The sequence below is a fragment of the Indicator indicator genome, chromosome 36 (genome assembly GCF_027791375.1).
Source record: "Indicator indicator isolate 239-I01 chromosome 36, UM_Iind_1.1, whole genome shotgun sequence".
NCBI classification, from domain to species: domain Eukaryota; kingdom Metazoa; phylum Chordata; class Aves; order Piciformes; family Indicatoridae; genus Indicator; species Indicator indicator.
In genome coordinates this window covers 1,510,168-1,531,913 of record NC_072045.1, presented here as the reverse complement: position 1 = coordinate 1,531,913, position 21,746 = coordinate 1,510,168, and the positions used below count along the sequence as shown (strand labels likewise).

At 59.1% G+C, this 21,746-nt stretch overlaps 3 protein-coding genes across 3 annotated transcripts; 1 reads left to right on the top strand and 2 right to left on the bottom strand.

Moving 5' to 3' along the window:
- The first annotated feature begins 566 nt into the window (after window positions 1-566).
- On the top strand, window positions 567-3,052 carry GIPC3 (GIPC PDZ domain containing family member 3). The gene is made up of 6 exons (XM_054396243.1): window positions 567-824; window positions 1,278-1,463; window positions 1,769-1,949; window positions 2,443-2,555; window positions 2,739-2,820; window positions 2,901-3,052. Exons 1-6 carry the CDS (start codon window positions 567-569, stop codon window positions 3,050-3,052), a joined length of 972 nt encoding a protein of 323 aa, XP_054252218.1.
- A 411-nt stretch (window positions 3,053-3,463) lies between these two features.
- On the bottom strand, window positions 3,464-5,033 carry TBXA2R (thromboxane A2 receptor). Its single transcript, XM_054396293.1, has 2 exons — window positions 4,227-5,033; window positions 3,464-3,838 (listed from the first exon to the last, which is right to left on the bottom strand). Exons 1-2 carry the CDS (start codon window positions 5,031-5,033, stop codon window positions 3,569-3,571), a joined length of 1,077 nt encoding a protein of 358 aa, XP_054252268.1. The 3' UTR covers window positions 3,464-3,568.
- A 7,114-nt stretch (window positions 5,034-12,147) lies between these two features.
- On the bottom strand, window positions 12,148-17,863 carry CACTIN (cactin, spliceosome C complex subunit). The gene is made up of 10 exons (XM_054396042.1): window positions 17,607-17,863; window positions 16,602-17,091; window positions 15,945-16,040; window positions 15,052-15,197; window positions 14,805-14,967; window positions 14,561-14,678; window positions 14,163-14,355; window positions 13,692-13,814; window positions 13,269-13,537; window positions 12,148-12,809 (listed from the first exon to the last, which is right to left on the bottom strand). The coding sequence occupies exons 1-10, from the start codon at window positions 17,861-17,863 to the stop codon at window positions 12,319-12,321; spliced, it is 2,346 nt and encodes a 781-aa protein (XP_054252017.1). The 3' UTR covers window positions 12,148-12,318.
- Between the last annotated feature and the right edge of the window lie 3,883 nt (window positions 17,864-21,746).

The following is a 21,746-nucleotide window of genomic DNA, read 5'->3' as shown; positions in this document are numbered from 1 at the left end:
TCCTGGCTGTGCTGTGATCAGCCATCCCCTGGGCTGCCTGTCACTAATCTCAGATTGTGTAATTAGAGAATGTCTTATTTTCTTACTAGCACTACTTGGAGCTGGCCCTGAGTTTAATCCGAGGCCACTGTGCAGCCGCTTGTCTCTTGCCTGTGAGGTCTGTGCTCTGTAGATGAGTCTCCTGGTTACCCTCTCCTGTTGGCCATTTGGCTTTGGATATGGCGATGGGAGCGAATAAATGTGGGAGAAACAACTAGTCTGGGCTCTTGTGTTCATGCTTGGCTGGGTTTAGAGCTGGTTCCAGGCTTAATCCTGGAGCATGGAGCAAAGCTGGTGGCCCTCAGCTCATTGCTGCAGCCCCTGACCCCAGCTGGGGTGGCTGTGATGGCTTCAGCTGCCCTCCCTCTTCCTCAAGGCTGGCTGAGGCCCCTCCTATGTGCCAGAGCTCACCTGATCCCGGGTGGGTTACCTGCACCACCAGATCGGATTTCCAGGCCTGGGGATCACCTTACGGCCAGGCCAGGAGCCGACACCATCTATAATTCAGCAGCAGCAGCAGCAGCAGGATGCGGCGGGCGGGCAGGCACAGCAGGCAGGCCCTGGAGGGCAGCTCCATGGAGAACGGTGTGGGGCAGGAGCTGGGGACCCCCCAGACTCCTGCTGCTGAGGGCACCCCGGATCCGCACCCCTCACGCTCCCGCCCTAGGCTGGTGTTCCACACGCAGCTGGCCCACGGCAGCCCCACAGGACGCATCGAGGGCTTCACCAACGTCAAGGAGCTTTACACCAAAATCGCTGAGGTCTTTGGCATCTCCCCCACCGAGGTGAGGAGGCTGCAGCTGCCAGGGTGCGGGGCAGGGGTTTGCAACCATAGTGGGGGGGGGGAATCAACCCTGTGGCATGGTCTGTGGGCAGCCTTCCTGCAGGGGCCCAGCTGCTTGCAAATTCACTGGAGCAACCTTGAAAAGAGCATTTTAATCTCAGGGCTGTCTTGTCTCCTCTGGGGAGCAGGTGGGTGGCTCTCTGCCCCACTTCTCCCCCTTTCAGATGAGCAGGGGACTAGTGCTGCCCTGGAGGCTGGAGCCAAGGGAAGGGTGAAAGGGAATGGTGCAGTGCTGAGTCTTTGGGCAGGCTGGGTGTCTCCAGACCCCTCTGGTCCAGCAGCACCCAGAGCTGACTGGGTCCACCCATGGCTGGCTCCTGTACCCGCACCACTGATAACCCCCCAAGCCTGCTGGGGCATCCTCAGCCCCTGATCTTGGGATTCCTTGGGGCAGATCCTCTTTTGTACGCTCAACACGCACAAGGTAGACATGCAGAAGCTGCTGGGGGGACAGATTGGTCTGGAGGACTTCATCTTTGCCCACGTCCGGGGCGAGACAAAGGAAGTGGAGGTGACCAAGACAGAGGATGCGCTGGGCCTCACCATCACAGACAATGGTGCTGGCTATGCTTTCATCAAGGTAAACCCCCTGCCTGGGGCTAGGGGCAGCCCTGGCATGACATCCCCTGCTGGTGACCCATCCCTGGGACCACACACCTTCCCTCACTGCCCCCCAGGCAATAGTCCCCCCAACTATGGTCACCCTGGCCCTGAGAGGTCTCGCCATCATGGTGCAATTTTAGGGGGACCCTTCCTGCCTGACCTGGTTGCTGAAGGATGTGGATCACAAAAGTGTTTTTGTGCAGGATGGGATGGGGTCTGTGTTTGTCCTTCCTGTGGTGCCACCTTGTCACAGTGCTCCCTGTTCCCCTCCACGGTTCCCAGAGAATCAAAGAGGGGAGCATCATCAACCGCCTCCAGACAGTGTGTGTAGGTGACAGCATCGAGGCCATCAACGACCACACCATCGTGGGCTGCCGGCACTACGAGGTGGCACGGATGCTGCGGGAGCTGCCCCGGGCTCAGCCATTCACCCTGCGCCTGGTGCAGCCCAAAAAGGCCTTTGGTGAGTCAGGGGATGCCCCTGCTTTTGGCCTGGGGATTGGGGCATCCCTGGGAGGCATATAGGGAGGCCAATCTCTTGTGCCTCTCCTAGGGTCATGTCTTTGCCTTGCCCAAGTCTGCCATCCCTGTGTGCACCCCTGCCCCACACCTGCACTCTGTGTGTACCCTGGGGCATGCCTGCATGGCACCCATGTAGACATTCCTGAGGGGAGTCCCCACACCTGCTTATGCTTCCAATGGGCATCCCACTCTTCTGTGTCTACTGTCCTGGGCACCCATGGGCACCCTCTAACCATGTGCCTTTTCACACTGCACCTGTGGGTGCCCCTTATGCCCATGCTGCCCATGAGCATCCTCTATGCATGGCTCAGCCTGCAGTGCTTCCCCTGGGGTGCTGGGACACATGTTGGTTGGGTGAAGGCCTGGGCAGAGGGCAGTGAGGGGCAGGAGATGCCAGGCCCTGCCTGTGCCCTCAACCCAACTCTGGGATGCAGACATGATTGGGCAAAGGACACGGAGCAGCAAGTCCCTGAGTGAGGGCAGAGTGGCCAGTGGAAAGGAAACGCTGCGACTGCGGGCACAGGGCCCAGCCACACTGGAGGATGGGGTAAGACCTGGCCAGAGCCCTCCATTCTGAGCTCACAGTCACACCCTGCCTGCGCTGGGGATATGCATCCTCATGCCCCTGGGTGAACCTTGCACTGTGCTTCCATGGGGACATTGCTGCAGCACCCATGAGCGTGGATCATTGCCCCCACCCCAGCACCCACCAGCATCCTCTCACCCCCAGCCCAGTCCCTTCGAGGAAGAAGCTGCTCGCCGGGTGGATGACCTGCTGGAGAGCTACATGGGCATCCGTGACAGTGAGCTGGGTGAGCAGGGGGCAGGGCATGCAGCAGGTGCCCACCCCAGACCCCTGCCCGCTGCTCACCCTGCCTTTCCTGCTCCGCAGCCTCAACAATGGTGGAGGCAGCAAAGGAGAGCCCCAGTGCAGCCCAACTTGCCCATGATTTGGACTCAGTTCTGGGTGAATTTGCCTTCCCTGAGGAGTTTGTGGCCGAGGTGTGGGCAGCTGTCTGCCTCCCCAAGGAGGCGCAGCAGTAGCTGCAAGGATGGTGGTGCCCCTCGCCAATATCCCCTCCCCATGTCCCCCCCTGACCTGGGGCTGATGCTGCTGGTGAGGGTCCCCATCCTGCCCCCTGTGCCCTCCTGAGCTGCACCCAGACGTGTCCCCTGGATTGGGGGAAAGCCGCAAGGCACCTGACCACCCCCCCAAAGGATCCCTCTTGTGCACCCCCAAAACATGGTGGGGAGTTGCCGTGGTTCATTAAAGTGGAGACTGGAGGAGAAGGGCTGCTGCTCTGGTAGGCAATGGGACTGTGGCTCCCTCCCTGGGTCCCTCTGGGTGTTCACCTACAGTGGGCACAGAAAGCTGCACAAGCTGTGTTTTATTTGGGGTTGGGTCACTCAGATGGGGACAGGGAAGGAAAAGTAGCCCTGTGTCCCCTGCCACCCCTTTGGCTGCTCAGGGTGGGTAGGGGGACCCTATGGATGCAGGTGAAGGGGACAATTAATTAACCTGAGGAAGTGGGATGAGGTGTGGTCTGTCCCTGGGGGCTGCTACTGCAGGCCAGAGTCGGTGGTGAGCTTGTGGCGCAGGGAGGGTTTGAAGGCAGGGTAGAGAGAAAGAATGGAGGGCCGGGGGCGCAGGCTAGGGTAGACGCGCTGCAGCACAGCCCGGCGGAAGAGGATGTAGACCCAGGGGTCCAGGATCTGGTTCCAGGTGACCATGCGGATATAGATGAGCAGCATCTTCTGTGTCTCCATGGGCAGGACCTGGAGCTGGCCACTGGCTGGCAGCTGCTGCAAGACCATCTGGACAATGAAGATCTGTGGGGATGAAAAGGGGGCAAGGCATCAGCAGGGGGTCCATGAAGAAGCCATGAGCTGCCCTGTGGGGTGGAGGAGATGATGAGGGTCGAGACTAGGGGTCAGGCCTGTGGGAGAGGGGTCCCATCCTGGTTTGGGGCACCTGCTACCAGGGAGCACCTGCTCTGCCTGCAAGTGGAGCTGAGCCCCAGGACCCATCATCTAGGTGCCAACCCAAGTGCAGTGGTGGTGGTGGGGACCCATGGCCTCATTAGGAGGGACTCCTAATGTCCCAGCACAGAGACACAGCTAGGTGAACACAGCAAGACCTGGGACCTCACCCAGAAGAGCATGAGGTTGACACCAAGGCTGGACATGGTGGGGAACATACCAAGACCCAAGTCCTCACCAGAAGAGGCATCCAGCAGATGGTGGCGATGATCATGATGCCCACGAGCTGCACCATCATCTCCACCTCGCTGTCCCGGCGACGCTGCACGGACTCCCGGTCATGATAGACACGGCAGAGAGTCACCACGCTGACAGTGTTGAAGATGAAGGAGAGCAGCACAGAGAAGATGCCCAGCAGGGCGAAGAGCAGGCAGAAGATGACATCACCAGTGTCAGGCAGGAGGGTAAGGAAGCACCAGGAGCCAGGGTACTGCAGTGTGTACCTGCCCAGCCCCAGCACTGGCAGCAGCCCCAGGAGGCAGGAGAAGCCCCACACCAGCCCCACAATGGACCAAGCGCGGCGCTTGGAAATGCTGGCGGAGCGGGAGAAGGGGTGGTTGATGCCAAAGAACCTTTCACCAGCCATAGTGGCTCCCAGCAGCAATGGGCACTGCCCAAAGAAAACCATGGAAAAACCAAGGAAGTTGCAGAGATGGCAGTCAGGATCCATCTTGGCCCAGGCAAACTTGATGAAGTGGTAGGGGATGATGACCGAGGCTGTCACCAGCAGCCCGATGAAGTCTGTGACCACCAGCCCACAGAGGAAGACGAGGAAGGAGGAGCGAGCCTGGCTGGACAGCTTGCGGGATGAGCTGAGCAGCACACAGAGGGCAAGGAGGTTGGAGCAGAGGCCGATGAGGCCAAAGGCAGTGGAGAACCAAGGCGAGGTGATGCTGTTGTGGGCACTGCCCCGGCTGTCACTGTCATTGAACACCCCGAAGCACATGTCCGGCCATCCGCCTGCGCTGCCATTGGGGGACTCCATCATGCCCGACCTTGGCCAGCCCCTCCCAACAGCTTCAGATGCCCTCCTGGCTCAGCTCCATGCTGTGATCCTCCCACCTGGAGGAACCGGCACTGGTCCCACCTTGCCCTGCAGGGACAAGGGCTGGGGTTTAGGGCAAGTTGACCATGCCCAAGCCAAGCCCACCCATCGGGCAACCTGAGCCTCCCACTATGCAGTGCACTGTGGGCTGTGGGGAGGACACCGCCAGGACCACAGCATGTGCCAGGCCAGTGCAGCTCTGGTTGCAGCAGCTGCACACACTGTCGAGGGCCCCATCCCTGCAGCTGGCCAGGATTAACCGTCCCCGGCCAGGAGCCACATGGGGCTGTTGCCACCAGGCTGGGATCCAGCCTGGGAAGTGTTTGGAGAAGCGCAGCACTGGCAGCTAGGCTCTGACGTCGCTGGCTCCCTCCCGCCTCCGGGGAGACATCACCAGACACCCTTGGGACATCTGCACGCTGCTGCAGGGGGGGCATGCTGAAGGATGGGGGGTGCAGGCACAGGGCAGCTGTGCTGGGGCCTGATCCTGACATGTTCCCCCTGATCCCTGTGCTTTCTCCTTCACATGCCAAGCTCAGGGGGAGAGGCCTCGTTCCTGCAGGTGGGGAAACTGAGGCACAAGATGGAACATCCATGTCTGGAGCTGTACCGCATCCCTCGATGCCAGCATCATGGCGAAACACGGCCCTGAGACACGTAGTTGGCTTGCACATGTGACATCCCTTTTCTCCCCTCTTGCCCCACTGCAGTTAGAGTCAAGTGTTTGTCACCAGGACACTGGCTGGTGGTTGTGGCAGGGTGCGTGAGGACAGCTGCAGCTGTAGGCAGCCTGGGTAGTGCCATGCTGGTTTGCTGCGCAGGGACCCAGAGATGGGAACATCTACCATAGGGAAATCCCCTGATGCTGCCTCCATCTATAATTAGTTCAGGCTGTAAATGAGGTGGTGTTGGATAGGGCAGTGGGGACCCTATCTTATCCTCCTGGGATCCATTTCTTCAGGCTGTCCTTGCCACCCTGTCTGCCCCATCCCTGGAGGTGGCCCCCATGGGACACTCAGCTGTGTGCTGACCCCCTGCCTCTGCTAAGCCCTTGCTGCAGTGTCCTGCAGCAGTGGGAGTCCTGGCATCCCTGTCTACCCAGGGTGGCACTGTCACCTGCGCTCTGAATCCCTTCCCAAATCAAACCTTCAGCCAGCCCCAACTAGTGCCAAACTGGTCCTGCATCCAGCCCCAAACTGTATCCTCATGCCCTGGGTGAGCCCTGCACCTTGTCCCGCAGCTCTGTATCGCCCCCACTCACCTCCCTCTTTCCGGCCCCCGGGCTGGGAGCCGCTGTGCACACCCGAGGCGTGCACTGATCCCACAGCCCATCTCGGGGGCTGGGATGGAGCCAGGCATTGCAACATCCTCCAGGGCTGCATCCAGGCAGGCTGCAGAGCTGAGGGCGATGGCAACCATTCGGAATGGCAGCATCCCCCACCCTTCCCCATCGCCAGCCCATTGGCCTTGCAACCAGTGGGAAGTGGGGCAGAGGCTGGGGGTGGCAGTGGGGGAAGGTTCCCAACCCCATCCCAGCAAGAGCAGCTAGCAGAGCGTGGTGGTGATTCACTGCCACAGTGCAGGGGTAGCCCCACAGGTCTTCCATGAAACAAGAGTGAAAACTTGCTGCTGTTTGTTTTCTCTAGTCCCTAACGGATCACAGCTGCAGCTCCAAAGGCATTGGCCCCCTTGAGAAATGCAGTCAGGCCTTGGTGTGATGGTCAGGGTCCCATGTTCCCTGGGATTCACCTTCCAGGGTGGTGGCAAATTCCATAAACACTTCCCCCACAGTGATGCCATGGCTTGGAAGTCCTGCTCTGGCTGTCCCCTGCCACATGCCTGCCCCATACTCCTGGGGCACTGCCCCCTAAGCGAGAGTGTATTTGTATGTCCCCTCCTTGCCCTAGGGTGTTCCCTGCACCTGCTGCAGTGTGGCTGGGAATCAGACACCCACATATCACAGCCTTCCTGCTGCTCCCATCACCCGGGGACTCAGCCCTTGGCCCCTGACTGGCTCAGTGCAGCAGGATCTGGCTCCCATCCCCAAATATCCAGAGAGGGGATCTTCCACAGTGGCACCATGGCTGGGCAAGGATGCAGCAGACCCAGCAGCACCATGCTGCACACTCCAAACTCCACCATCATCCACATCCTTCCTTCCCCAGTGTAACCATGACCTGGACCCTCACTCGCTGCTTGCTGCCAGTAGTGCTGGGAACACCGGGGACTTCTGCGCCAGCACCATCTGCAATGGTGGCTCAGGCTCAAGGGCCCAGCAGCTGGGTGCCACCCTACATGGAGCTGTCTCTCTGCCAGCCTGGACCATGCAGTACTTTAAGGGAAACAAATATTAAGGGAGCCCATTTAGTACTGAGTGAGCTGTGCCAGAGCAAAGCAGAGGCACCCACAGAAGGGATTCACGTGGGGTAGGGGCCCCCTAATGCACCATCTTCTCCCCATCATGGGTGGCCAGATGCAGATGGGGATGCCAGGTCCTGTGGAGGAGACACCCTAAGCCAACCCCACTTGGCTTTGAGGTTAACAGATCTGGCAAAACCTCCTCCCAGGAAGATTCTGCAGGAGCAAGGGTCTGGCTGAGGGGTAAAATCCTGTCAGAGAGGGGAGCTAGCTTCAAAATGTGCTGCTGGAGGCTGAGTGGTGCTGGCAGCAGTGGCGGGTGCTGGTGCGGGAGCTAATGGGGCTCTTGGCGCTGCGTGAGCCCCTGGGTCAGCGTGACGCCGCAGATGCACCGTGGGCTGGCCGGGCCCTGCCAGGCACCGCTTCCTGCTCTGGCCACATCCGAGGTTAGCAAGGGAAAGGCAAGAGGCTAATGGGGAGTGCAGGCGGCTGCTCCTTATCAGCGCAGCTCCTGCCCAGTCCGTTGCTTCCCCGGCTTCCTCGGGCAGAGTTGGGCACGGGGCTGGCAGGATCAGGCTGGAGTGTGTGTGGGAGGTGAGGGGGGAGACGGGACTGGAAAGGGAGGTTTGTTGGGCAGTGGGGCACCACATCGCTACAAAACGATCCCAAACCGGGCATAGGCAACTCCTCACCACAGACCACATGGCCCCTCGGCTCTGCTACCCAGGATGTGGTGCTTGGCTGCAGGGTGGCTGGGCAGAGGGTGGTTTCATTTGTCCCTCGTGTGTCCAGTCCCAACTCTGTGCTTGCTGGACTTCTCCGGGGTCAGCCCTGCCTTGTCCAGCACTTTCTCTGCAGTGTCCCAATTGTCTTTCCAGCCTGATGCCCCTTGTGCAGGTGGTACCATGGGAAGCTGTTTGGCACAGCTGTCCCTGCCACCACCAACTGTCTCCCCGGCTCAGCTGCCCCCCGGCGGTTCGGTTGCCGGCCCTTTCCCAGCCCTTCCTGTCAGCGTAGCCCCCCCGCGACTCCATGTCCCCTGCTCGGATGGGCAGGATCTGCCTCAGCGGAGGAAAGCCCCGACAGTAAATCCTGGAGTCGGGAAGCGACGGGGACGTGCCTTCCCCGGACACCCAGCTTGGTGGGTAGACAGCGAGGTGGGGAGCGGGGGCATCACGTCCCGTTCCCGTGGGATCACCGCTTTACCCGCCTCGGAACGCAGCGGTTCTTCAGGTTTCTGTGCAAAGCGGGCTGCCTCACCACACCGTGCCTCTCCTGCCCAGTCCCCGCCGCCCCGCGCAGTCCCTCCGGTCCAGCCTCTGTTCGTCCGTACCAGTGCTGGCCTCTCTGTCCTTCCGTCCCAGCCTTGTGACCTCTTTGTCCTTCGCAGTTCTCCGGGGCTACTCCTTCCAACCCAATCGGCCATGCCTCTCCCGGCCCCTCCGCCAACGCCTCCCTCCGCATGCCGACCCCGGCCCTACCCTACCTCGCTGCCGGCGGGACCCCGCCCGGCGCGGCTGAACCCGGCTCAGCTGGGCACGACTCGGCTGGGCACGGTTCGGTTTGGCTGGATACGGCTCAGCTGGGCACGGCTCGGCTCGGGACGCCTCAGCTCAGCCCGGCTCAGCCCGGCCCCGCAGGAGGGCGTGGGGGAAGGGCGGGCTCGCAGCACCCCCGGCCCCGCCCCACAGCCCCCAGCCCAGGTCTGGATCCAGTCCCGCGCTGTTTTCCCCCGTCCCGATCCCCGTCGCCCACGTCGCCGCCTGGTGCCGGCCGCACCAGGGCTGCGCCCCCGAACCCCCAGCAGCATCCCCCGGCGCTGAGTCCCCCGTGCCGGCGCCCAGAGCCCCGCTGGCCCGAAGTGGCCTCGAAGGCAACAGCAAGGCGCGGTGGGGCAAGGGGCAGCATGCCCAGGCCTCACCTATCCCCGCGGGGCTGTGAGAACAGTGAGCCACCCCGACCCCCGGCTGTCCCGGCTATATTTAGCGGGGCCTGGCTCTTATCCGCGTTACTCATTTGTTTACCCGAGCCGGATTCCTGCGTCCTGAGCGGGGGTTCAGTCCTGTGCTGCCTCCATCCCAGCACGACCCGCATCGGCACAGCTCTGCTCGGCTGGCACCGCAGTTGGCCTTGTCTTCCAGCCTGGAAAGGGATGTCCCTGCCATCCCGTGCAGTGGGTCCCGAGGCCAGGGAACTGGGGGAGGCAGTGGCTTCTGGAAAGAGGGCCAAGGTGCAGGATGGCATGGGCAGGTGTCCCCTGGCAGCTTCCCTGGGTGCTCCCTACAGCCTACCCCTGTGGGATGTAGCCTAGGGGTTTTCACATGCTGGGCTTTCCCAGGCTGACTTGCTTGGAGCTCACTATGTCAATACACTGCCCAAAGCTGTGGCCAGCCAGGCTTGCCAGGGTGGCACATCCCCAGGCCTTGTCCTGCTGAGGTGTGGAGCCACAGCAGGGGAGACGATGGACTTCACTGCTGCCCTCCATGCTTATCCAGGAAGGGCAGAGCTCGTCCCTGACACTTGTGCCTCCATCCAGCCCTGAAGCACTGGGAGCATCTGAGCTCATGGGGGCACACAGTGACCCTGTGCACCCAGCACCCCATCAAGACTGGGGTGTGTTGGTGGTGAGGCCTGAGCAGGAGGTTTTTCTGCCACCACCTTGGCAGTGCTGGGTTGCACATGTTGTCCCTCAGACCCTTGGTGTGAAGCAGTCACAGTAAAAGTCTAGGAGGGTGACAGCTGGAGCCAGAATGTGGTTGTCCATGGTGGGGGGAATGTGCCAGGAGCTGGAGTGACCCCACCACAAGAACCATGCTCAGCACCTGGCTGCCATGCTTGGATGCTGCTTGGTTGTGCTGCTGACCCTCCCACCCTGCTGGTACATGGCACAGCTGCGCTCACAGAGGATATGGGAATGGAATGCCAAAGGCTCCAACCTGCTACCACCCTGGCATGAACTGAGCTGCTGGCATTGCCTCAGGGACTGGAAAAGAGCTGTGTTTTCCAAACTCAGCCCAGGGCTGCATTGTGCCAAACCATGAGGCAGAGGAACATAACCAGGTACCCTAACACATAGGGCAGGTGTGGAGAAGAGCACAATGAGCAGCCAGGGCTAGAGAACACTACCCTGGGCTTCATCTGGAGCCAGCCCCAGAACTGGCTGTGGCGAGTACCTGGCTGCAGCAGCTCCCAGGGTTCAGGCTCTCACTCCTGCTCTGGGCTCCCTCCAGAGTTCAGTCAGGGGTGCAGAAGGCAGTGCACAGGACAGGATGCGGACTGTCCAGACTGAGGGTGTTTTTGTGAGAGTCCTCCTGTAGGCAGAGGAGCTGTGGGCTGTGTGGGCTGTGCCAGGAAGCTGAGCAGTTTCAGGAGGCTGTTTGGTTTTATTCTATTTGCTCTAAAGCCATCCCTGGCTGGGCCTTCACTGCTTCCTGTGCTGAGTTCAAGCCTGAAGTCCCCCTGCACCAAGGGCTTTAAATAGCTCACAGGAAGAAAAAGCTGGGGAATGTGTCCTGGCACTGCTGCCAGCCCCCACCATGTCTGGCAGGATGGGGAGAGGGCACCCACATGCAGGGCAAGGCAGTTTGGGTCTCCTGTCCCCAGACAGGATGAGGCCCAGCACATGTGGGTGGCAGTGGCAGGAGTGGGAGCCTTCTGAGCATCTGCTCCCACAGCGCTTGCAGGGCAGGACCCTGCCAGCAGCACTGAGAGCAGCAGGACAGAGTGACCCTCCTGAGCCACGGGGCAGCCTCTGAGGCCACGGAGCCCCCACTCAGCAGGGCTGGCTTTGCCCCAGTACTGGGGAACCTGTGCAGCCCCCAAGCCCCTCTGCTCAGGGGCAGGATGCAGCAAGGCCTGCGGTGAGGAAACAACTTTGCTGCCTTATTTCATGTCCAAGATGGAGGTTTTATGGCAGCTGCACCACCAGCTTTACCCAGGCTCCTCCTGCCTTCCTCAGCAGAGAGCAGGGACACACAGATAGAGCTGTGCCCCATGGCCAGCACTTGGAAGGGCCAACACCAGGGAGTCCCAGCTCAGCTCTAATATGCTCTCCAAGGTTCCCAAAATCTGTGGAGAGTCACTTGAAGCCCCTGGGGACCTCCACCTCAGCAGTAAGTGGAGAGTGCAGCAAGAGCCTCTTAGGCACAGGGTAGGAAGGACTGAAGGCCATGGGAATTGGATTTTCCCCGGTAAGGAAGTATCTAACCCCTTCTCCTCCTCCTTGATGGAGGCAGACACCTCATAGCCACTGAACCCTTCCCTTCCACAGCCAGTGTCAAGGAAGGTGGTGATGCTCCCAGGCTGGGGAAGCCAGATCCTTGGGAGTACCTTGTTGAGATCTGCAGCAGCAGGAGCACTGGGGCAGGGCTACCCTTGTGGACCAAAGCATGGCATGACTCCAGCTGGGGAGTCTAGGCTGGACAGGTCTGGCACCAGTGATGGGAGTGTGTGGGAGTGCACTGACATGGGCAAGGGGAGTGCACAGGGCTGTAAGAGGGTTGATAGTATGTGAGAATGAGGTGACAGATCCCAGAGGCACAGGGCTGAGGATAGCTCCTGAGCACTACCCATCCCCCAGAGGAGCCCCTGCTGTGGTACTAGCTGGTGATGACACGCAGGAGAGCTTCATGGTACCAAGTGGAATGAGGTGCCCATGTACAGGATCCCATGGATTAAACAATCCCTATTTATTTGCACCAAAATCTCAGGGTCCCTCAGGATAAAAGCAGGGACAGAAAACACCCTCAGGAGCAGGCTCTGTGCCAGGCCACACGTAGGGAATGCCCATGGGACAGTGTCTGTGACAGGGGACAGGTTGCCCCTGCACACTGCTGGTGCCACAGTCGCAGAGGCATAGGGCAGGCCCTCATCTCCGGTAACGGTAGCGCTTGAAGTGGAACCAGAGCTGGAAGATGCCGTTGGCAAACTGGCAGCGGAAGCCATGGCGGTGGGAGTACTCCCACTCGCGGTTGACAATCTTGAAGGCAATGTCCTCGTAGGGCGGCCCAGCATGGAAGCGCAGGATGGCGAAGTCCTTGTTGTCCTGGCAGGCCTCCAGGAAGTACTCTGGCGTGGAGCGCTTGTCAATGAGGTCGGGGTAGAAGATGTTGAACTTGTAGCCCTGCACGATCTTGGGGGGAGGGTTGTCAAAGTCGTAGTGCGTCTGGTTGTACTTGTTCCACTCGAAGCCGGTGTGCACGCGGTTGAAAAAGCGTGGCTTGCGTGGCCGGTACTTGTCAGCCCACAGGTAGGCTTTGCCTGTCAGCGGCAGCTCCACGCTGAACTGTGCCTCGTCTGCGCCCATGCCCTCCTTGGCCTTGCGGAAGAAGATGTCATCGGCGCTCTCAGTGGCGTCACCTGTAGAGAGAAGAGCTGATGCCCATATCCTGCAGTGCCAGCCAGGCCCCCCCAGGCTGTGGGGGTGCTGCAGAGGGAAGGAGCGGCAGACGCTGGGCAGGCAATGCAGAGCTGGATGTGTGCATGCTGCCCTGCAGATCTAGGGGGAGCTGCGCTGGAAAACTCATCACAAACCCTCTTCCCAGTTGTCTGCACCCCCAACAGCTTGGTGGTGAGGTTGGGAGCAGAGAAGGAGCTACCACAGCCAATCCAGAGGGAATATCATCAGCCTGAGCCCCAGCTCCCTGCTTTTATCTGGGCCACGGCAGCCTGCGCTGCCTGGGGGCATCCCTCTGCCAGGCCAGGTCTGGATGTGTGCTTCAGATCTAGCCAAGGGCAGTATCCCCCTCCAGCCCTGCACCCTGAAGCACGGTTCCCATGCCAGTCTGTGAGGTTTGCAGGAGCCCATGGGACTCCTACCTGTGACCTGCAGCTGCTGGCGCAGAAGGAGCAGCCGATGTGTGTCCTCCTCAGCCTCCAGTACGTGGGCATCAAAGGGTAGCTCGTTCGGGCCCAGCAGCCGGGGGCTGTATTTCCCTGCATCATAGTCATCCAGGCTCTGCTGGATCAGGTCCTCCTCCATCAGTACAGCTTCCCCCTCTGCCTCTTCTTTGACCTCTGTGTCCTGCTCAGCCTCTGGCTCCGAGGACGGCCCTGGCTGTACCACGATGCTCTCCTCTGGATCCAGCCTGCAAGGAAGAGCGAAGGGAGGACTGGGATGGGGGTTGTAGCCTTGCTCTCTGCTCATGTGAGCTCTGCCTGCAAGGTGGGAGAGGACAAGGCAGCATCTTTTCCCATGAAGGGGCCCAGCTGGCTGTGCTGCCCAAGGGAAGGGCTGCATACCTGTCACTGGGGGAGGCTGGCTCCTGCTTGACAATGGGGAAGAGTGGTTCACTCTCCACACCCTGCTCCTGCTTCAGCTTGTACAGCTTCTGGCGCAACACATCCTGGTGCCGCTCCCGCAGCCTGCAAAAGGGATGAGCTGCCAGGCCCCAGCCAGCAGAGCTACCTCATGTCCACACTGCCCAGAGCTATGATGCCCACCATACTGGGTAGAGTCTGCTGGGTTCTGCATGGTTTTGAGCTGATTAACTCTCTGTTTTGGTTCCCTCTTGGAGAACCCACTGTAAACTTCACCACTCAAGCAGGCACTGAGTGCCCAGCCCTTCTCTCCCCTCAGAAGGGCCAAACACCTCAGAAAACATTTACAACCCCTTCACCAGCAACTTCAGGTCTGTATCTCCCCAGCTCTTCTCACGGCAGAGTCTGTGCTGCCTCTTTCCAGCGCCCTGGCCAGGGGCAGAGGTTGCTCACCTGGCTCGAGCCATGTAAGCCTTCAGCTGCTGCAGGAGGCTCTCCCAGTACCCAATGTCGAGGTTGGGTCCTCCTGCCCGGATCTTGCTCTCGATGCCCTGGTACAGCACCTGCAGCTGGTTGTAGGTCTTGCCCTTGAACACGGACTGAACATCGGAGCTGACGGAGGCATTCACGCCGTCCCGGCGCTCCCCTGCATGGACAAGGGGCAGCCAGTCGGCCTCAGCGCTTGGTGGGCCCTCGCCCAGCAGAGGATGGCTACCAGACCCACAGCCTCCCTCCAAAGCATCCTAGAGAACCCCTTTGAGCCCAAGCACACATGAGAGACCCTATACTCTGCTCTTCCCACTGCTCACACTCTCCTTGACACCCACACCTGGCTCTCCCCTCCCATTCACCTGGTCCTCCTTTCCCAGAGGCCTCCAGCTTGCGGAGTTTGGCTATCTCATCCTCTGTGATGATGGTCATGTCCCTCCAGAAATCCACATTCTTCCCTTGCTCAAGCTCCATGTAAACCTGCAAGCAAGAGACAAGCATGACATCAAGCAGTTGCTCTGCACCACAGCTGGAGAAGCAGATCTGAGGGGTGGAAGCACTGAGCTGCTGCCCCTCAGCCAGCCCCAGGTGCAGCAGAGCTGGTACCTGGATGTCTTCCACCAGATCCTCCATGTCAGAAACGGTCAGGCCGTTCAGGAAGGTATAGGGCTCATGCATCTCCACAGCCAGGTCGTCGTCCTCTGCACTGATGTACTTTGCCAGCAGGTCAATAGGCTTTGCCCTCCCATCCCGAATGCGGATCTTGGACCTGGACAAGAGGAGAGGGACACTGAATGGTGCCCACCGTTCTCTGCTCCCTGCTGGGCCCAGCCCTGTGAAGCCACACACCTACCGCAGCTTGGCCTGCTGCAGGTGGAAGTTGTCTTCCTGCTCCTCCCAGGTTTTGAAGTGCTCTGCCTCTTTCTCCCGCTGCAGCATCTCCAGCTCTTGCTCACGCATCGCCTTCTCCCGCTCCCGCTCCAGGCGCAGCTGCTTCACCTGCCCGGGGTGGAGGAAGACATGAGGCCACTGTGGATGGGGCACTCATACAGGACGCTTCTTGAAGGATGTGGCCACGACCCTGCTCACCAAGCTGCCTTGGGTCCTGCCATTGGCCCAAGGCTCCCAAGGTGTCAGGAGCCATGGGGAAGGGGAGCCAGTGAGGGCCAGTGGTGCTGGGCTGCATGCTGCTCACTGCCATCCCGTTGGAGGACAGGGGACACAGGCACAACAGAGTGCCTCAGTGCCATGATCTGGCACTTGTCCTTCTTTGGGAAATTTAGGCTCGTGGTGAGGAAAAAGTTCTTCACAGAAAGAGTAATTGGCCAGTGGAATGTACTGCCCAGGGAGGTGCTGGAGTCACCATCCCTGGAGGTGTTCAAAAAAAGACTGGATGTAAAGACCGAATGTGGCACTTGGAGCCATGGTTTAGTTGTCAGGAGGTGTTAAGTATTAGATAATAGGTTGGACTTGATGATCTCTGAGGTCTTTTCCAGCCTAGTTGATTCTGTGATTCTTAGTACCTCCTGAGCTGGACTCAGTCCTGGAAAAGAAGTTTCCTAACTTTTGTTGGAATAGCAGAAGACAATACACTGTAGTCCCTGGGATCCTGCATCCTACAGCTTATGGGCACCTCCAGTCCGAAGAGCAAGGAAACTTCCAGGTGAGTAACTGGTGAGTGACTGGGAGAACTGGACTGTCCGCAGGATTCTCTGTCAGATAGCGGGAGGGCACATCTGATCCTACCTTCTGCAGCTCCAGGCGATTGTCCTCCTGGATTCGCTTGTTCCTCTCCTTCAGGTCCCTCTCATCCAGATGGCTGATGCCTTTCTTTTCCAGTGCCTGAAATAGAACAGCCAAGGGAAGCTGTGAAACCCAGTGACCTCTACAGTCCCACACCAGCCAGTAAATGCCACCCAATCCACCTGCTTCTGCTGTTCCATTGAGCTCTGATCCTGCCGAAGGTCCCCAAATCCCTCAGATCCTACTCCCGAAGTACTTCAGTGACACTCAGACTCAGCCTAGGGAGGCTGTCTGACCTGTGGAGTGCTAAGATGCCAACAAACACTGCCCAGCATTTAGTCTGTGGATCCCAGGAGGCCTAGGTCCCTCTCCTGCATCCTGTCCCAGCTTCTCATCCCACATCCTTGGCTACAGATCTTGCTCTTCAGGACAAAGGAGGTAAAAACTCCACTGAACTTTCCAGAAACACCCAGATGCTGCCCCAGATAAGTGCTTTGCTCTAAGGTGGTTGTTTTTAGTCTTTCAGCGTTACAGAGATTCCCTCTTCAAGCAGATTCCCCCAGGAGCCCCATGCTCCTTTGCCCTGTTCTATGGTGGCCACAGGGGCATGACCTAATTCAAGCAGCTTCCTATAACGTAGAGGTGTGTGGGAGAGCTCACTTTGCTCCAGATGAAGGTGCCCAGCAGGTTGTTGTCCCCAAAGGGATTGTCAGTGTTGGTATAACCCATGTACTCCTCTCCCCACCCCATCTTCTCCCTCTTCTTCCTCTCCTTGGCTTCCTTCTTGGCCAGCCGGCGAGCCCGTTTCTCCTCAGGTGTCTCCAAAGCTTTCATAAGTGCTGCCTGCTTCTTCTTCTCCTCCTTCAGCCTCAAGCGCTCCTGGAGGTTCAGCTGCTGCCCTGTCTCATCCCTGCCCTGGGAGTGTGGTGGGGAGGGAGAGCTGATGGAGGACACAGAAGACTTGGAGCCATCTCTCTTCCTCTGCCGCTCTCTGCTCCAAGTTCTCCTCCTGCCTCGCTCATGCTCTGAGCTGGAGTCAGAGCAATGACCTCGGGACCGCGAGCAGTGCTTCTTCTGGCTTCTGCAGTGTTGGTTCCTGGTTTTACTTTTCTTTTTCGTCCACTTCTGTCTCTCATCGCCAGAGTTATAGCTGGAATGGGGAAAAACGTTGTGTTTCAGGTGGGAGAGGGTGACTGGCTGCATGTCAGGCAGCAAATGCCCCGGAAGGGAGAACACATTTCCCTGCTGCAGATGTGGCAAGAACCGAGCCGAGCCCAAGCAGCACAGCCCAGAGAGCTCAGCGGCTCTTTCATGGCGGCGCCTGCTCCCTGTACCACCCACGTCACCCCAAACCCCCTGACCGGGTGAGTTTCGTGTCATGGAGAGCGCTTTTCAGCCCGCCCATCCGCCTGGGCCTCTTCAAGCCTCTCCTGGTCCCTGCCTGCGTCGGCGGCCGCCCCAGATGCCTCACTATGGCACCGGAACGGGCCCTGGCGTCACCCCGGCCGAGCCACGGTGGCGGCCAGAAGGGCCTCGCTTGGCTTTCCCGAGCTGCCAGCCACAGCTGGGCCGGCCTTTCCCCGGGCCTTGGCACACGGAAGCCCGGCTCTCCACTCCACCGGCCCCGGGTCCTCTCAGACGCTCCGCGGCCCCGTCCTGGCTCACCCCGAGCTCGGCTCCCGGCGGCGTCCTCCGCTCCGGCTGCGCCGCCGCCGCCGCTTCTCCTGGCTCCCGGAGCGCTCCCGACCGCGTTCCCTCCGTGGCGAGCAAGACCGAGACCGCGGCCGCCGGGCCGGGCTGCGCGACCCCGAGCCCATGGGCCCCGGCTGCGGAAGCGGCTGCGGCCCCGGCTCCGCCCCGGGGGCCTCCGACAGCGCCCGGCGCGCAGGGCCGCCCGCCCGGCCGCCTGCTCTGATCCCCATCCCGATCCCGAGCGCGCCGCACCTGGCCACCCTCGATCCACGCGGTGGCGTCTGGGGCGGCTCCGTACTGGGGGACGGCAGGGCCGGGGCAGTTCCGCTATGACGCCCTATCGGGAGGCGGCCCCGGGAGTGGGATCAAGGGCCCAGGGGTTGGATCGCGGTAGTCCCACCACCGGCGTTTGTCGTCGTCCTCACCCTCTCTCCCCCTTTCCTCGTTTTTGTACCCCTAGAAGAGGGGCTGGGCGCAGGAAGGAGCAGGGCAGGACAGACACGGTACAGACACAGAATGCTTTATCACAGAGCCGGACACACAGCGGCAATTACAGCTCTCTGGAACAAGGGCTCCCCGAAGCGGGAGGGGAAAAAAAACCCCAGAACAACAGAAAAAAAAAAAAAGACAAGCTCATTATTGAATCCCGACCACCACTCCAGCACCTCCCCTCCCCCCCCAAAAAATAGAGAAACATGAGAACAACCCTGGCTTGACATCACGGCCACCAGCCCCCTGTGCCCCCCACTTCCACACATTCGTTACACGGTGCACGCACAGAGCGGACACGGCAATGAGTGGGATATGAACATCCGAGAGAACATACTGGGGTCTAATGTAGACATCGACGCAATCCAGGTCCTGTTTTGGAAGAGCTGGAGCACAGCAGTGGCTGGAAATAGGTGACGGAGGCCCTGCCACTGCCGCTGTGCCTGTGTCACTCCCAGCAGGATCTGCGAGTGCTCTGGCTGCACTGGAACAGCTCATGTGGCCCCAGCTGCTCACCACAGAGCCACGAGCAGTCAAAAGCTGTATCCCTCTCTACATCAGCTGCTGGATTTGTTCCTTGCCTCTGCCCTAGGCACGCCTGCCTACAGGAGCTTGATGGCAAGTGGCAAGAGATGCCAATTTTCTCCTCCCAAACTCACACTGCAGCCACCTGCAATATGGCAAGAGCCCAAGCCAAAAACTCACCACCAGCCTCAGCAACAGACAATACCCCACATACTGCAGGACCGAGGGTCCTAGCTGGGATGATGAAGACAAAGGGAAGCAGTAGCTAACAGCTAGGTGGGAACTGGCTAGCTGGCAGGGCTGCTCTGCCTCCTTTCGGTGATGGAGAGCCTGGGGGCTACATCTGGAGAGCACTGCCAGTGAGCTGCTGGGGTCGCTGACAGAGACAACTACTGGTGTCTCAGGTGAGCTGGAAGTGCAGCTGCAGGCACATTCAGATGGAGGACAGGAGGTGGTTCTCTTCCCCAGAAAAGGGCTGTTGTGTTTTCCTGTGGGAAGATCCAGCCCTGCCCTCAGGCTCTGCACGTCCTGCAAAGGCAACACTGACAGCATTTGGGAAACGCTCCAGAGCTCCTTGATGCCCTCAGGCTGCATCACAGTGCAGATGTGGGGGCTAAGAGCAAGGTTTAAACTCCAAGGTCCTTTTAGCATCCAAGGGAAAACAGCAAGCTCAGAGCTGAGCTTGCTGAGCTTCTACAGCTCAGAGCTAACTGGACAGCAGATGACACACAGCAAGGAGCATGTGTCAGCCTGGGAAGGGGCAGTTTCTGTTTCAGAATCTCCCCAATGGAAGTTCCTCCTGTCCCATGTTGATAAAGTTGCTCTAGGTCCTCTCACATGACCAACCCTCCATTCCAGACCTCCTCACTCCAAAAGTTTCAGCATTACAGAATTGATATTGTCTCAGAAAGCCCAAACACCTGAGGAAAGACAGTGCTTGGAATGAACATGCTGCAGAGGGTCTGGATTTCCCCACATCTCTTGGGACCCAGGTACAGCTCCAGCTTGCAAAGTTCCTTCACTGAGATACTCCATGAAGGTGGGGCTCAGATGCTCCCTGCACAGAAACTAAGCAGCTTTAGAGACCTCCAAAATGAGGGGAAGAAATAAAAAGTCTCTATTAGTGATGCTTAAACTACCTTAAACAAGATGCTTGGTTTCAGCTGGCTGGGAAGCCCTGACAACGCTAAACCCAGCAGCCTCTCTGAACAAGCCTCTGTCCTGAGCCCACCTCCCAAGTTCCTCCAGCACAGCACTCAAGAGCAACATCTGAGGATGCATAAAGGATGTGGCTCCCTCTGGCCTCTCTGCACACAGTATCACATTTCTGGGAGGAAAAACCCCAAAGGCTGAATCCTGAGCCTTCTCAAGCCCCTTGCTTCCAGCCCAGGGGCAGGTGGGTCTGCAGGAACTGCACTCCTCCACCCAACCCCTGACCTCCCTGCAGCTCTGCCAACCGCAGCCTGTGGAGCCTGGGTGGGCTCCCTGCCTACTGCTGGGGGCTATCATGGAGCAATGACACCATCTGAGTGAAGGGGCTGTCAAGTAGCCAAAGGGGAGCTTCTGGAAAGATTTTTTCATAGATTATTTGGTAAATACATGAATAAATCTAATAGCAGCAGCTTGCAAGATCCCCAGCCCGTACTCGAGAGCAGCACACATCCCAGCCTTCAGCATCTGCAGGTGGGGGGATTAGGGAGTCTGGATTTTGTACTAGGCAAGAGAATTCATGATGATCCTCACCAAAGATCCTAACAGCACATTGCAGAGGGGAAGAGCTTCCCACTAGCTCAGTTACTTGCCGAGACCTGAGTTAACCCATCCTGAGTGCTGCTGTGAAGAGAGACTGGGGTGAATGAGCACTTCCCCACTTCTCTGCAAGGAATCACAAGGACATTCTGAAGATTGTAATGAGAACAAAGATTTTGACCCTTTCACATGTGAGGCCCAAAAAGCACAGGAATTAACACCTGGGTTCCCCCTGCTCTAAAGGGTTTCCTTTCTTCTCTCTGGGAGACAAGGATGGGATTGCTGAAGTTCAAGACAATGCTGTGGTGCATTTCCTCCTGAAAGATGGATGAGCCTAGTCTGAAGACTACTCCATGACACCAAATCCTCAAGCCTGCAGCCCTCTAGAAGCAAACTCAAGACACCCGAAGCAGCGATTGCCCATAGCAGATGTTCCCACAGGCAACATCCCAGTCACCCAGCTGTCTGTCCAACAGTCTGTGAACACAGCACAGCCTGGCACCATCAGGTGGCAAAGGCAGGCTTCTGTGTCTGCCTCCAGCATGTGCAGCCATGCAAGCACCTCCCTGGCTGCCCTGAGGTACAGTGGAGAGGTGGGAACCCGATATTTGTGATCCCCAGTCCTGGGCAGCTGGACACACCAATGAGCATGCGAGGTGCACAGTGGCTCCCCTGGGGTACAGAGCAGGGTCCCCTGGGCTGCACAGCTCTCCTCTGTCCGTGCCCCTGTGCCCACAGCGGGCAGTGCGGCAGCCGTCGGACGAAGCCTGGACTCGAAGCGCAGCGGGAGGGCTGAGCAGCAGCACAGCAGGTGGTGAAGGCAGGAACCATCACGTCTGGAGGAGAGCAGAGGTGCCCGCGGCGAGAGAGGTGACCGCCTCACTGTTGCCAGGAGTTGTTTGCTTCCCTCGCACAGGGATACAGACCAGGAGGAGTCACTTGGGATCTCTGGATCCAAGAAAACCAGCATGGATGCTTCGGACCGCTGGAAGCTGGGAGCAGCTCTGTTCAGTGGCCTTTAATACACTGCATTTACATAGCACCTTTCATCCCGGGGTTTCAGTGCTTCAAACAGAAGTGGGTTCTGCACACCCATTAGCACAGGGGAAACCGAGGCACAGAGTGGTTAAGTGACTTGCCTTAGCTCACTGGGCAAAACCGTGGCAGAGTCTGGACAGCCTCCAAACTCCTGACTCCATCAGCTGGTCAGACCCAGCTGCTGCCTCAGTGAAGCCACTCCGGCCCCTGCCTTCCCCAGCAATGTGCTCTTACCAATTCTCCAGTGACATCTCCCTCTCCTTTCTGATGCACAAACACATGACAACCAAAGGAAAAAAAAAAGAAAAAAAA